Source organism: Neolamprologus multifasciatus, chromosome 2 (genome assembly GCF_963576455.1).
Source record: "Neolamprologus multifasciatus chromosome 2, fNeoMul1.2, whole genome shotgun sequence".
Taxonomy (NCBI): Eukaryota; Metazoa; Chordata; class Actinopteri; order Cichliformes; family Cichlidae; genus Neolamprologus; species Neolamprologus multifasciatus.
In genome coordinates, this window is record NC_140440.1 from 29213521 (window position 1) to 29227354 (window position 13834).

General features: G+C 40.5%; 1 protein-coding gene across 1 annotated transcript; it reads left to right on the forward strand.

The window, feature by feature from the left end:
* The first annotated feature begins 4787 nt into the window (after positions 1–4787).
* Positions 4788–13834, forward strand: wfs1b (Wolfram syndrome 1b (wolframin)). The gene is made up of 10 exons (XM_085134409.1): positions 4788–4942; positions 6260–6655; positions 8935–9011; positions 9194–9338; positions 9449–9622; positions 9707–9787; positions 9922–10079; positions 10847–11083; positions 11172–11290; positions 11435–13834. The coding sequence occupies exons 2-10, from the start codon at positions 6262–6264 to the stop codon at positions 12981–12983; spliced, it is 2934 nt and encodes a 977-aa protein (XP_084990535.1). The 5' UTR covers positions 4788–4942; positions 6260–6261; the 3' UTR covers positions 12984–13834.

Here is a 13834-nt window from a genome sequence, read left to right on the forward strand (position 1 = left end):
AAGTTTATTTTCTTACTTTTTAACACACTGTTTCTGATTAATATCCTTTCATCATTTCACCTTATGACCCCCAAAATCCTTTTGCAATCAGTTTAAGTGTTTTATTGATGCCTCTGAATCGTCCTTTGTGCTTGTTTTGTATTATGTGTTAATTATCAATTGTAAATTTGATGGTGTTGATAATTTTCAGTATATTTCATTTAAAACCTACTGTGCTTCTTACCGTGCTTCATTGTATGAACTAAATAACCTTATCATACAACCTCAGTGTGTTCAATAGTGTTAGTGTGGTGCTCTAAATGAAGTAAATACATATGTGTATGGGTATATTTCTTTTATTCTAGGACAATATGACTTGTCGGATCACAAAAGTAGGTGAAATACTCTGATATTATGACAGTGACGTGAGTGTGACCCAGTTTCTAGAGACTGCATTACTTATGCACAGCTGCCTGTCTCTGCCTCTCCACACTGTGTCTGCCTGTCAGCCATTCACCAGCAGGGCCACATACATGCATGCTCACAGTTTTCTGTGGCAGCAACATATGCGGCCCATTATTTCAAGGCACAGGAAGTGGAAGAGGCAAAACACACAGTCTGTAAGGAGTTTTAATTGTGTACATTAGTCTTTGCCTGTGTCGTGACCTATTCCGAGCTGTCACGGATCATATTTGCATGTACAGGACATTTTAGAGTGAGATAATGCATGCAAAGCAGATAGGGTGAGTTTGGGGTATTAGGCTGCACTGCTGTCATGCTCCTGCTCAGGCCAGCAGACACACAGATGGAGTGATTAAAATCAAAAGAAACAGCAACAAAAAATATTGAAATAATTGTGTGTTTGGTTTTATTTTGGTGAAGCATTGTGCAAATGCATGTGAGAGAACTGTAACGATTGTTTCTGTGAATTGATTTGCCTGAGGTACTTTTTTTTTTTTTTTTAGCCAGCATTATATTTTTTTAGTCTGTTTTTGTACAGTGCCCACTCTGAAAAAACAACAGGAGTAGAGTTCACAGAAACAGGATAAAGGAAACTTTTCCTTTTGACGTCAATCTAACCTTGTGATTAGGTCTTGTGAGTTCTCATCCTCAGATAAAGGACCAATTTGAGGTGTTGTTATATTTGGGTGATATAATTGGTGATAATTAAAGTGTCAAAGTGATGGTAGATTAAGGTTAAAAACACACTGTAAGCTGGTCTTGTGCCTTGACTAGAAGACAAACTGCACTGCCACAGATGTAAAGGTTTTCTCTAGTTAGTTTGTAAACTAACTAAATGTTAAATCAGCTTACTTACATTTCTTTTGTCTGGTTATGAGAAACATGGTAAAGTGGGGAGTCACCGCTTTTATTAACTTAACATAATCATCTTAGGTTCTCGGCATATCCCTGAGAGCTGTCCATAATAAGCTTAACATATTCATGACTGTGTGCAGATTAAACTTTTAGAGATGGCTCTTAGTATTCAGGGGAGCCCTGAGAATCAGATGAGGAATATATCAAACTACTTAGTTGTTTATGCAGGATTTTATGGAAACACACAGGCAGTCACATGACTGGTGAAACATTCACCTTTTAGTCCATGTCTGCAGCCATCCACTAAACTGACCTATTTAACACAATGTAAACTCGAGCCTCCAGTGCTCATGCTGACGTAACACTTTCATATGAAGGTAATTAGGATTCCCAGGCATGACTCACTGCTGTTAGTCACTAAAAATCAGAGCCTGATGTTCCATGTCTATTTCCAAAACCTTCATTCAGATTATGAATGAATGACTTCATCGGTCTTTAAGGCGTTTTCACCTGTTAAAGCACTTTCGAAGAAAGTAAAGGAGATTTTTCTCTACATTGACCATTTAGCCAAAATACGATATGTTTAATGGAAAAACTGCTTTCAAAAGCACTCAGATGTTCCACTAGAAAGCTCTATTTAAAAGCTCAAGAAATACAGTGTGCCATTATAGCCACATTACGGGGAGTGTGAGTCAGCCACAGCAGTTATTGTGTTGTATTAGCATTGTTTTTGGGGTGGAAAAAAGTTTAAACAATGTGTTGCATAACTTTTCAGTTTGTAATTGAACCTCTGATATTAAGATAGAAATCTTACTTTAGAGCTTGTATTTATGCTATGCACTGTGAATTACTGCATCTAAAATCACATTAAATTCTGCACCAGTATTGTGGCGTTTTCATCTATTGAGACAAAGCACGTAATATCAAGATCAACAACCAAGTTCTAAACAGTTACAACTAAAGCTTGTTTCCATGCAATTATTTCTGCTGTCATTGTGTAAGTGCTGTGTTTTCCTCCACCCTTGTTTCTCTCAAGGCTCAAAACTGCCAGATCAATATGTGAGTTCTGCCTGAAGCTGAGAATTAATCCATGGGAAGGAGTTGAGTTTTCCACATTTAAAAAGCCTGTTGGAATTTCCAGTGATTTAAGCACGTTGAGACTTTTTGGAGTTAGATTAATCCAAGTGGTTCGTGTTTCAAGATATTTAGACAGTGGCCCTGTATGAGAGTTAGATTACTTCCTTTTAATCCTCAATGTAAAGCGGATTGCAGGACAACATGTTGCTTGCCTGTGATGTCGTATATATTTCTTATCAACAAATGCTACGTAAAGACTATGTGTTTTACAAAAATGTTCCTTGGGTCTTGTATTTGACCAAAATATCAGCTGGATGCAGTGCACCCAGTACAGCAGCCCATTTCTCTACAGAGAGCAACTTCAAAGGTCAAAACAGTGACTGGGCTGCATTTGAGTTAGAAATACTCACCTTCACTCCAGTCAGTGTCCATTCTCATATAACCCTTCTGGTTGCTATGGTTACAGACCATACCTCATCTCCTACTCCTCCTCCTCCTTCTCCTCAGATCTCTCTTCCTGTGAGAGATATTGGGTTTACAGAGGAACTCTGTAGGCGAAGCTTCTATTTTACATACAGAGACCTGTTACCTAGAGACAGAGGAGGCGATTCAAGTGCATCCTGGACAAAATCTCTCAGTGCCATGTTGTGTCATGTAACCATTTCCAATCACTGCAGCTGCATGAGAAAGTTTACCAGACAGAAAACATGATGGGGAGTCTCCATTGCTTGAGTCTTGAGTCATTACTTCCTGGAGGGTATACACTGAAAGTGAGAGAGACAGCAAGCAGACTGGAGTTATTAAGAACAGCCTGTTTCAGTGTTCAATTACCTCAGTAATTACCACATTTTAAAAACCCACAACTGTTGACTGTGACCGTCTCAGGCGCGGGCAGTGCAGTCCTGACAAATCTGCAAAGGGGATTTGCATAATCAAAAGATCTGGACTCATAACAAGCTAAATAATACAAATAACTATCCAGAGCTGATTTGCTTAGTTTAGGAGAGACACATCTCTGAGTGCATGTGTGTCTAAGCCCATTTAAAAGACAGATTTCCTGATGTATGCAGATTGCAGGTGTGCATGTGGGAGACCAAAAGCACTGTAAGGGTCCTGATTATCCTCTCAACTGGATTGTGTTAATCTACTAATCGAGAACCATTTACATAACTGCTTTAGTGCAACTGCAGTTAAGCAATTACTGCCCTCATTTCCATCTTTTCCAACAGTGTGCTACCTACTCTTGAACTTTCTACACTTGAACTTTAATCTCACTCTTTCCCCCCGAGTCCCAATGTCTTTAAACTCCTTTAATTGTCTGCACTCCTTCCTTCCTTCCTTTTTTTTTTTACTAAGTGCCCTTCCTCCGAGCATAGTCTGAACTGAATGTTTTCCTTTTCTTGTCTGTTACTGAGACTCTTGCAGATCTTATAGTCTGATCTCAATCAACACATTATTTTCACAGAATGAAACCTGCAAGATGTTTATTCCATTCCATTCATATATTTAGTGGCATGCTGTCACACTTTTTTAAAAAATTGTGTTACCTTGTAAATAGCTTCAACTTGTCTGCACTCTATGTGTGGATCTTAATCGTGGAGTCTGGATAAAATGATTACACATGCTTGTGGGAGAAAGACTCTAAAGTAAACCTGATTGCTTAATTGTTTGGCGTAACACCTTACACTGGTATTTCTTAAATTTGACTTACAGTAAATTACACTATTTTTGTAAATTTCCACAATCAATTTGACAGTCCTAGTTTTGCATCTTTCCCTCATTACAGCATCATTCTTTATCATATCTTTATCATATCATAATAGTGATACATAATAAACAAAGGATTTAATCTTTGCTATATGGAGAAAGAGCGGGGGAAGGATTATGTTTCTACTTAGAGTAAAAGTATTTAAATAAATACTAAAGAAAAGCACATTTCTTTTCTAATAATTTTTCGACAAAACAAATCCACTTCAATTATCAAAACCTATACATTTAATTATGACTATAGCTAAGTTTAGTTTAGTTTTGTGCTGCCATCTGTTGGTACAAAATCAATATTGCGTTTTTGCGAGCATAAAAAATATACATCGATAAACGACTCATAAAAACAAATAGGAGAATTTAAAGGAACCTCGAGCTCCAAAATAGTAACTCGTTGTTAGACGTAGTCCGTTGAACTCATTTTTTTATGTCCTCATGCTAAACGAATTCTAACAAATGTTCTCGATATATTAGTCGTTCGACAGTTGATTTCTCTTGACTTTAGGGTTATTTGAACTTCCTGCCACTGCAGCCAATCAAATCCTAATCAATAAAAACGAGCTTTCGGCGCTTTCCAATCAAATTGCGCAGAATGAAAAGTGGGCGTGGACGTGGAGTGGAGCAGCTGACAGACTTTCCGGCGCGTCATGTGTGTTTGGAGTTTGACCACAAAAAACAGAGGACGTGCGGATTTCATGGGGGGATGGAAGAATGAGCTGGGACTCTAAATAGTGAACAAATCGAGATATTCCCAGAAGCAATTTAATCTGGAGGGTTTAATTAAACTGGTGTTGTCACTGGAAAGGTAAGCCGACATTAGAAGTGTTGAATGTCAGCGGTCGATAGCGTTAGCTCCTAAAGCACCGGTTATTTCAGCTAACGCCTCCTGCCACATCCAATTGCTGCTGTCTTTTTAATATCAAATGCAGTAGCCCTATATATAGAAATGGCATTGTGTGTGTATATAGCGTTCTTTTTGCCGCTAACTTTTATTAAGAGTGCTAAATTTAGTTTGGAAGTCCCCTTTATCGGCAAAGTTATTGTCATCGGAGCCCTGTCCTGCTTATCCAAGAGGGGCACCAGGACACTTGATTTGCAGTCATTGCACTTTTAGGATGTCATCTTCTCAATATAGCTACCCAGGGCTCGGTTAATAATATCTAAAATAGACTATAGACCTCGTAGCACACATCTGAACAAAATTGTGTGTGGGATTATTTGGCCTTAATTAGTAAAAGGAAAGGAGCTTTCTAGGATAACAGAGGTAAATATTACATTTGTTTTGGAAATCTGCCTGAGTCTGAGCTACGTGGCTGAGATCCGTTGGTTTCGTCTGTAGTATGAAAGCAGCTTTTCTTTTATAGTAATCAAATGACACATTTTACATCAGTTATGCACAATATTAAAACCTATGAGAGGTTTAATGAAGACAATTGAAAGTCTTGTTATAAATTCTGAGAAGTTTTGGTAGTGGTATTCATGTGGTTGACATGCCACCTTCCTAAAAACTTTGGGAGATCAAGCACACCCCTCCACACTTAAAAAAAAAAAAAAAAAACCCAAACACATTAAAAATCTAATTAAAAAATTTCTCATGAATATTTGGTACATTCTGCATTCAATTCATTTTTATTTATATAGCACTAATTCACAACAACAGTCATGCCAAGACACTTTATATTATATTGTAAAGACACTAGAATATTGAAAATGGGAAGAAACCACAACAATCACATGGCCCCCTATGAGTAAGCACTTGGTGACAGTGGCAAAAACCAGGCTCAAGGAAGACAGCCATCGGCTGTGACTGGTTGTTTGATTGTTTTTTTCCCCCCAGTAAAATCTCACTTTGGAGAAAACTCATGTGATGATGAGGGAACACAACCTTTCAAAACACCTGTTACTTTGCAACAGGTGCACTCTGTTAGCTGCTTGTCCTTGAACATGTGCTTCATACTGTATATGCATTGCTGTTTTTCCACACACTACTACACACACACACTTCCACACATTACTAGTATTACCACAGTAATGTTTTGTTCATAATTTTTCATAAATCACTGGGATTGTGTTTGTTCCCCAAAACATTTCTAATTGATTTAAAAATTTGGTGTAATTTCAGCCATGGATCCTTCGCTAACTGCCAGTTCATCCGCCTCCAAACTGGACCCTTCGTCTCCTACCACCCTGAGACCCGGACCTTCCTCTCTCAGCTCATCTGTTAACTCAACTACGACAAATTCAAACTGGCCAAATCCTAAACTCACAATGCCAACACCTCCAGCAACACCCTCATCTTCTCCCTCTACGGCCTCCCCTCGGACTTCTCCAAATCCTCTTTACCGCGCTTCCTCCCTTTCCACACCAACAACCTCGTCTCTTCGGCAACCAATCAGGAGCCTCTCCCAGGGGGGCAGATCTCAGCTAAATGCCGCGTCTACGGGGAATCCCATGACTGGATCATCAGCTGCTGGAGGTCCTGCAACAGTTCCACAGACTCCTCCCACACCAGAGCAAGGTGAGAATCAAAACTGACCTTCGACCTTCACTTTGCACTTCTTCAGGAATCAGTGCAGCCAACACTCCCAGGTTACTGTGTGTGTGCAGTGCAGTGTTTCCATGACCACAGACATTTACCTCAGCATGTAAAGCAGCCTCTCCCTTTTTGCTGACCTGAAGAGAAAAGATGGTTTCACATGTGTTTTTTAAACTAAACAAATACGGTATGCAAGTAAGACGTCTTTTGGTTGAAGGGGAATAGCACTTTTTATCTTTTTAAGGCCTTTGCAGTGATTTATATATTTAGCTTACTTGCTCAGTCATTTCATAAGTGAACACTTTCCAGTTTCTTTAGCTGTCTAAAATAATATAATTAAGTGTCTTAAAGTTCTGAATGTACTGAAAGTAAAACAGGGAGATGGACTGCACCACTGTGGAAGTGTTTGCACACCAGGACAATGAGCAGCAGCTGTTTGCTGTGCTAAATAAACAGTTATTTTAGGGCTCAGGCAGATGGTTAAAGTGTATGTGGCTTTACCAGTGTAAGTTACTGGATGCTTCACATTTTCTTCTGCTTCTTGAGATCCGCAGGCACAGGCAGACCACACCTTCACTCACCAGTATCACTTACAGCCTGCATGAACATTGTGAATCACGGAAAAGTGTTTCCACATCTGTTTTTCCTGCTGTTTGTTTTAAACAGAACAAATATGACCGCTTACTTTACGGGAAGCAGACACATTTTCGGTGTGAGATCCTGTTCCTTTGGAGCACTGGGATTTAAGAGTAGCAGAAATCGTTAGCCAAAGGAAGATGATAATTAAACCAAGAGGGCTCTGTGGTATTATCAGGTCTTGTCAAGGCCAAAGCTGTTTCTGGAAGGATGTGACTCATGCTCATGTTCTGGGATCACTGATGCCACAGATTGCCACACTGAGCTGGTCTCTTGTTTCTATTTTTGTTTGTTGGGAACGTCTTCAGAGTATTTAAAAATGTAGAGTAATAAGGAGTAGTTGCTCCTTTGAAAAACCCGAAGAAAACCTAATATATTAAATAGCTGCTTTTTTTTTTTTTAAGTGGGCATAATATCAAGCTCCATATGTTTATTCTTGGACTTTTCTTGGTTAGCTCTGCGTGAATTAGAGTTCAAAGTAATTCATATTTTTCTTATACAACGTCGTTCATCCACTGCCTGAACCAAATTATTTTATCTCTCTTACCTTTAAAGCCACCATCCTCTGATTGGCTGTTGCTCTCTAACAGAAGGTTTAAACAGCACCCTGTGTGGGGCAGCTGTGCTCACTTTCAAAGCTGTGTCCCTGAAATGATCACATAGAGTACAGCAGGGAGGTTTTTTGTAAGACAAACTGGAAGTTGGTGTGGCAGAATGGCATTTTTCTATATGATTTTGAGTTAAAAAAAAAAAAAAAAAAAAAACTTTAGGAAAATAAAACCACTGAAGTCGTGTTAAAGTCACTGGCATGTTTTGCTCAGCCTTATTAACACAACTAACAGAACTTCAGCGGTGGTTCAATCATAATTGCTGCTGGCAGAAGTAAAGGGCTAGTGTTAGGCTTCAGTTGGCGTGGAGTGAGCATGATTGCTTAGCTTTCTGTCTCTCTGTGTTAGCCCTGTAAATGGACTGGCACTCTATTACAGCTGAGATAGGCTCCACTGAAATGTCATTCAATCTGACATGTAAAACCTTCAAAATTTACAAATGTGATATTTGTATGTATATTATATGGTAAAACAACACATTTGAAAATGTCTAAAGCTCGTGTTAAATACACATCTTATTTAAAGGATCTAACCAAAACCCTATTCAAATCACCCATTGACTCAAACCAAAGGTCCCTTCCAAATCCAGCAGGTCTCAATGAACTCTTTGCCCCTCAGACACCTACTAGGGGTAACCCTTAGTTTCTGTCATTATCATGCCAGCTTCCAGAGCTTTCTATTAGGAATTACGAAACTAACTGGTTAAAAACTGAAGCATTAATTTCAGCCTAACAGTTATAACTTGTATTGTATATGCTTACTAATAAAGATATTTAAAACTAAATAGGTTCTTAGTTTTTCCAAAGCTAGCCCCAGTAAGCTGTATAAGCAGATATCACCCTAACTGGCCTCTGATGCACACCCAGTGCTCTGGAAGCAGGCCTGAAATACCACAGAAAACAATGATTTCAAAAAAAAGAAAAACAAGGGTTACCTTAGTAGGTGTCCAAGGTGGAAAGATTTGAAAGAGCCCTAAAATCTACTGGATGGATTTTGAAAATGTATTTTGTGTTTCAGAGGAGCCAGAGGAGGAGGTCAATTTTGAGGATTTGGAGGAGAGAGCAAAGTCAGGTGATGCCAAAGCACAGACTAAGGTTAGTGGCAATGATCATACTGCAGACACTGTGGACTTTAGTCGCCATATGGTGATGACAGAGCATATGAGCTAAGTAATTATACATTTTATTTTAGAGTGACATGCTGATAGGACGGACAGGTCACTAAGTCACCTTAATGCTTGTGTTGCAAGTCTAAAAGTCTGTGTGTGTCTGCACAGATGGGCCGCTACTTCCTGGCATTGGCAGAAGAAAGCGATGAAGAACTGAACAACTGCACAGCGGTCACTTGGCTCGTCCAGGCTGCTAAACAGGGCCGCAAGGATGCGGTCAGACTGCTGCAGCAGTGTTTGGCCTCCAGGAAAGGTATGACTGCTACTCTTAGTGCACAGCTTTTAGAAGAATGGAACCAGTGTGAAACTGGAGCATGATTAAGCTAATGTTCGTCTGTGCATTCATCCTCATTTGTTCTTCAGGCATCACACTGGAAAACTTTGAGGAGGTGAAGAAGTTGTGTACAGAGACTCGTTTTGAGAGAGGAGTGAGGAAGGCAGCTCTGCTCATGTACTGGAAGTTAAACCCAGAGAGGAAGAAGTCGGTGCCCGTTTCTGAGATGCTAGAGAACGTTGAACATGTTAACACAGAGCCGGGTCCGAGAGGAATAATACTGTATTTCAAATCATTTACATTTTGAAGGCATTCATTTTTTAAATTATACTTTCTACCCTCTGCAGACACACCAGTTTCCCCTGGTCCCCTAAACAGGTCTGCTAAGAAACAAAGGAGAGTCTTGGAGACTATGGTCACCAGTGAGGGTATGTGTGGTCTGAAATGTGTCTTCTAATGGGATTAAACATGCACAATTTGTCATTTCCCCAAGCCCAAAGTCTCCTACAGACCTGTCAGAGTAAAATAAAAGTAGTAATATTACTTCTGTACTTCTTTGCAGCCAGTTCCCATGTGGGTCTTGATGACTTTGTTGAGATGACCAAGAAGTACGCCCAGGGTATTGCACCCTCACCCGTTATGGCTGCTGCAGGAGGGGATGATGATGACGATTATGAAATAGTAGTGAAAAATCCAGATGAACTGCCCCTGCATCAAAAGGTGGTTTGGGGGGTAGTGGTCTGCCTTTGTCATCTTCTTTTCACGCTCTGCTTGTCTTGAGTTTAGTAAATCTGTGAAAAAGTGAAAGAAATTAGAATAACTTAATCAGTTTTGGTCCTGCTTTGTTTTCATTCTTTCACCATATTAGCCTTTGTGGAAGAAAATCAACCATCTAATTATATTTCTAAATCATTTTCCATTCCTTTATGTGTTAATATTCAGTTGGAAGCTGGTTTATTACACATAATAACAGCTCAAGCGAAGCTTCATCAGTCAGGACGTGAATGTTCACCTGACATAAATTCACCTGAAGCACGACCAGGTGTGCAGCCAAAGCTTCACCTGTGTTGTTGTCAGTTGATATGATGCTTAATTTAACAGCCAAAAATAATTCAAATACGCTCACTGAATGAACATTAAAAGTTGCAGTGAACTGAAAATTTTAACCAGTCACAAATGATAATGTTTTTTGGGACTTCAGACTTCTGGTGAACTTCTTTTTCTTTTCTTTTTTTTTTCTTTTTTTTTTTGAGTATTCTTGGCTTCTTTTGGACCAGATAATGAATAATAATAATTAATAGCTTCATCAAAAAGCTATTCCACCGTATTTCTAAAAAAAAAAAAAAATTCCCCAAAGAAACACATTAAATAGCCTTCAAGTCCCTGTGAGAAAAGAAAAATTTTTTTAGTCATTCAATTTTTAAAAAAATTTGTTTGTCTGATTCCATCTCTGCGACGTACTGATTCTGTCTTCCTTGTTTTCCCAGCTGCTGAAGTTTCCTCTGTACGCCCTTCTCGAGATAAAAGAGCATCTTATCGACTGGGCGTCACGAGCGGGCATGCAGTGGCTCAGCGCCCTGATCCCCACCCACCACGTTAACGCACTTATATTCTTCTTTATCATCTCCAACCTTACAATCGAGTTCTTCATCTTCATCATCCCCCTGCTGGTTTTCTACCTCTCATTCTTCTCCATGATCATCTGCACACTGCGTGTATTTCAGGTTTGTCACGATGTACTAGACGTATTTAGTGATTTCTGATAATATAGTCCCTTTGTTTTATTAAAACAAAACATTTTTTTTTCTACAGAATTCTAAAGCGTGGGAACATTTCCAGGCTCTGACAGACCTGCTTGCTCAGTTTGAACCTGGTCTCGACCTGGAGCAGGCTGAGACCAACTTTGGATGGACGCACTTGGAGCCTTATCTGTAAGTCCACATCACTCAATTGCCAGTAGTTTAATAATGTAAAGATTAGCTTCAATTTGATCTTTTCTTCCTTTAATATTACCATAAAGAAGAATTGAACTGTTTCTGCAGCAGAACAATTACTTTTTTTTTTTGCTTTATCAGGTACTTCCTGCTCTCGGTGGTCTTTGTGGTTTTCTCCTTCCCTGTAGCTGATAAATCCTGGATCCCCTGCTCAGAACTGGCTGCTGTTGCTCTTTTCTTCACCATTACCGCCTTCCTCAGCCTTCATGCCTCAGCTCAGCTCTTCGCTCGTAAAGCCCTCGTCACAGAGGTCCTGTCTGGAGCATGCTCCCTCACTCAATTCTTCCCGGAGTCCCTGTGGTTCCTCCGAATGTTCGGGAAGACTTTCATCACTGTGCCTCTTGGAGATATTGTGGCATTAAACCTGGGGATGCCATGTCTGCTGTATGGACACCTTGTCTATCTCCTCTTCCGTATGGCCCAGCTGAGAGGCTTTAAGGGCACCTATCTGTGCTTGGTGCCCTATTTGGTTTGCTTCACTTGGTGCGAGCTTTGCTTGGTGTTCCTTAATAATGCCTCAGCAATAGGACTCATCCGCACATGTGTGGGCTACTTCCTCTTCCTGTTTGCCCTTCCTATACTTTCATTGGGTATGGCTGCGATGCTCATCATCCAGTTAGTGCAGTGGTTTCTCACCCTGGAGGTCACCAAGATGGTGGTCACACTGACTGTTTGCTTTGTGCCGGTGGTGCTGAGGCTTTGGACTCGCTTCAGCCTCAACCCCATCAAGGTGTTTCGGTCTTTGTCGCGGAGCAGTGTTGTCAAGCTCATCCTGGTTTGGCTCAGTGCTGTGGTGCTCTTCTGCTGGATGTACGTCTACAGGTCTGAGGGCATGAAGGTGTACAACTCCACCCTGACGTGGCCTGAGTACAGCACCCTCTGCGGCCCTCTGGCCTGGAAGGAGTCCAACATGGCCCAAACCCAGATTCTCTGCTCTCATCTGGAAGGACATCGTGTCACTTGGACGGGACGATTCAAATATGTCCGTGTGACCGACATTGAGAACGGGCCGCAGTCGATTATCAACCTGCTGCCTGTATTTGTAGGGAACTGGATGCGGTGCCTGTACGGTGAGCCATATCCTCTGTGTGATGACTTGAAGAATGCGAGCGCTGAGCCCCAGCCTCTGCCCGCCCCAGCTCCTCCTCCTGAAGATCCCCTGTGTAAACTTAAAAAACTGGCAAAGCACGAATGCCACATCAAACGGTTTGACCGATACAAGTTTGAAGTTACAATGGGCATGCCGCTCGAGAGGAAGACCAAGAACGGGACGATCATCGAGGATGAAGACGCCACTAAGGACATAGTACTGCGGGCTAGTAACGAGTTCAAGTCTGTGCTTTTACACTTAAACGCTGGCAGCCTGGTGGAGTTCAGTACCATACTGGAGGGGCATTTAGGCTCCAAATGGCCTGTGTTTGAACTGAAAGCCATTCACTGCATGTCATGCGGCGACGCCCGCCTTCCCAGCCGCAGACAGTACAAGATTGAACATGACTGGAGGCGTACGGCTCAGAATGCCCTCCAGTTCGGTTTTGACTTCTTCTTCAACCCCTTCCTGACTGCACAGCTCGGACAACACTCAGAGACGGAGACCGAAGCAGAGGTTGTGACAAAGCAGGGAGGATAGACGAGATGGTTGGGGGATAACACTGTCATCAGTGAAGAACACTAATGATTTTTACCCACTGATCTTAAAAGAATCGGACAGCAATATTTTTGAGTGTCTCACTGTAGAAAAGTAGATGGACATTCAGATATGTGATCTATCTACTGAGTGAGTGTGTGTGTGTGTGTTTGCATTCTTATAGCTTTTGAGCCAAAATGTGTGATTACATATAACGAAGAAACAGTTAATGCTAAAAAACAAGAAGCACACAACAATGTGGTTTTTAAGTACTTTACTGCCAAACGCCACATAAGGAAAAACGTCATGTAAACCTCGCTGTGTTCAGCTAGTTTTAAACATTTCATCCGGTTTAATCGAATCCTCTTAAGTATAGTAATGACATAATTTTGATTTGTTACTGGATGCTATGCAAACACTAAATCTGCAAATCTTTCTGTATGTCGTGACTTTTTGTGGCCAAAACCATCAGTGTTGATCTTCTGCACTTGCATCGTTTTGTAGCTACCGCTGTTGAAGGCAAGCTTGTCATATAGATATGTTTTGCCTATAATTATTTAACGTACAGTTTGTCCATACAGATTTCAAGTGCCTTCTGAAGCATATTATTTGGGAGCGATTAGACTAAATTAAGTCTCTAAGAGCTCTGCTTCATCAGAGCTTTTATTTATTACAGAACAGTTAACCAGGTTTGGCTTTCTTTACCTTCATGTCTTTCTTCTCTGTATTTGTCGTCATCTCTGCTGTGCAGGGATTTAATATATTGAACATTTGCGATCCCAGAGTGATGATGTGGTTTAAGTTAGGTTGTCACTACTTTTTTCTGTACTGTGTCCTATAAATATTTTAAGAAA

What these genes read in the sequence shown, in the direction of transcription:
- wfs1b (XM_085134409.1), top strand. Translation starts at nt 6,262, where the DNA reads ATGGATCCTTCGCTAACTGCCAGTTCATCCGCCTCCAAACTGGACCCT. An exon ending in GCACACTGCGTGTATTTCAG is followed by an intron (nt 11,084 to 11,171) that starts GTTTGTCACGAT and finishes TTTTTTCTACAG; the next exon opens with AATTCTAAAGCGTGGGAACA. An exon ending in ACGCACTTGGAGCCTTATCT is followed by an intron (nt 11,291 to 11,434) that starts GTAAGTCCACAT and finishes TTGCTTTATCAG; the next exon opens with GTACTTCCTGCTCTCGGTGG.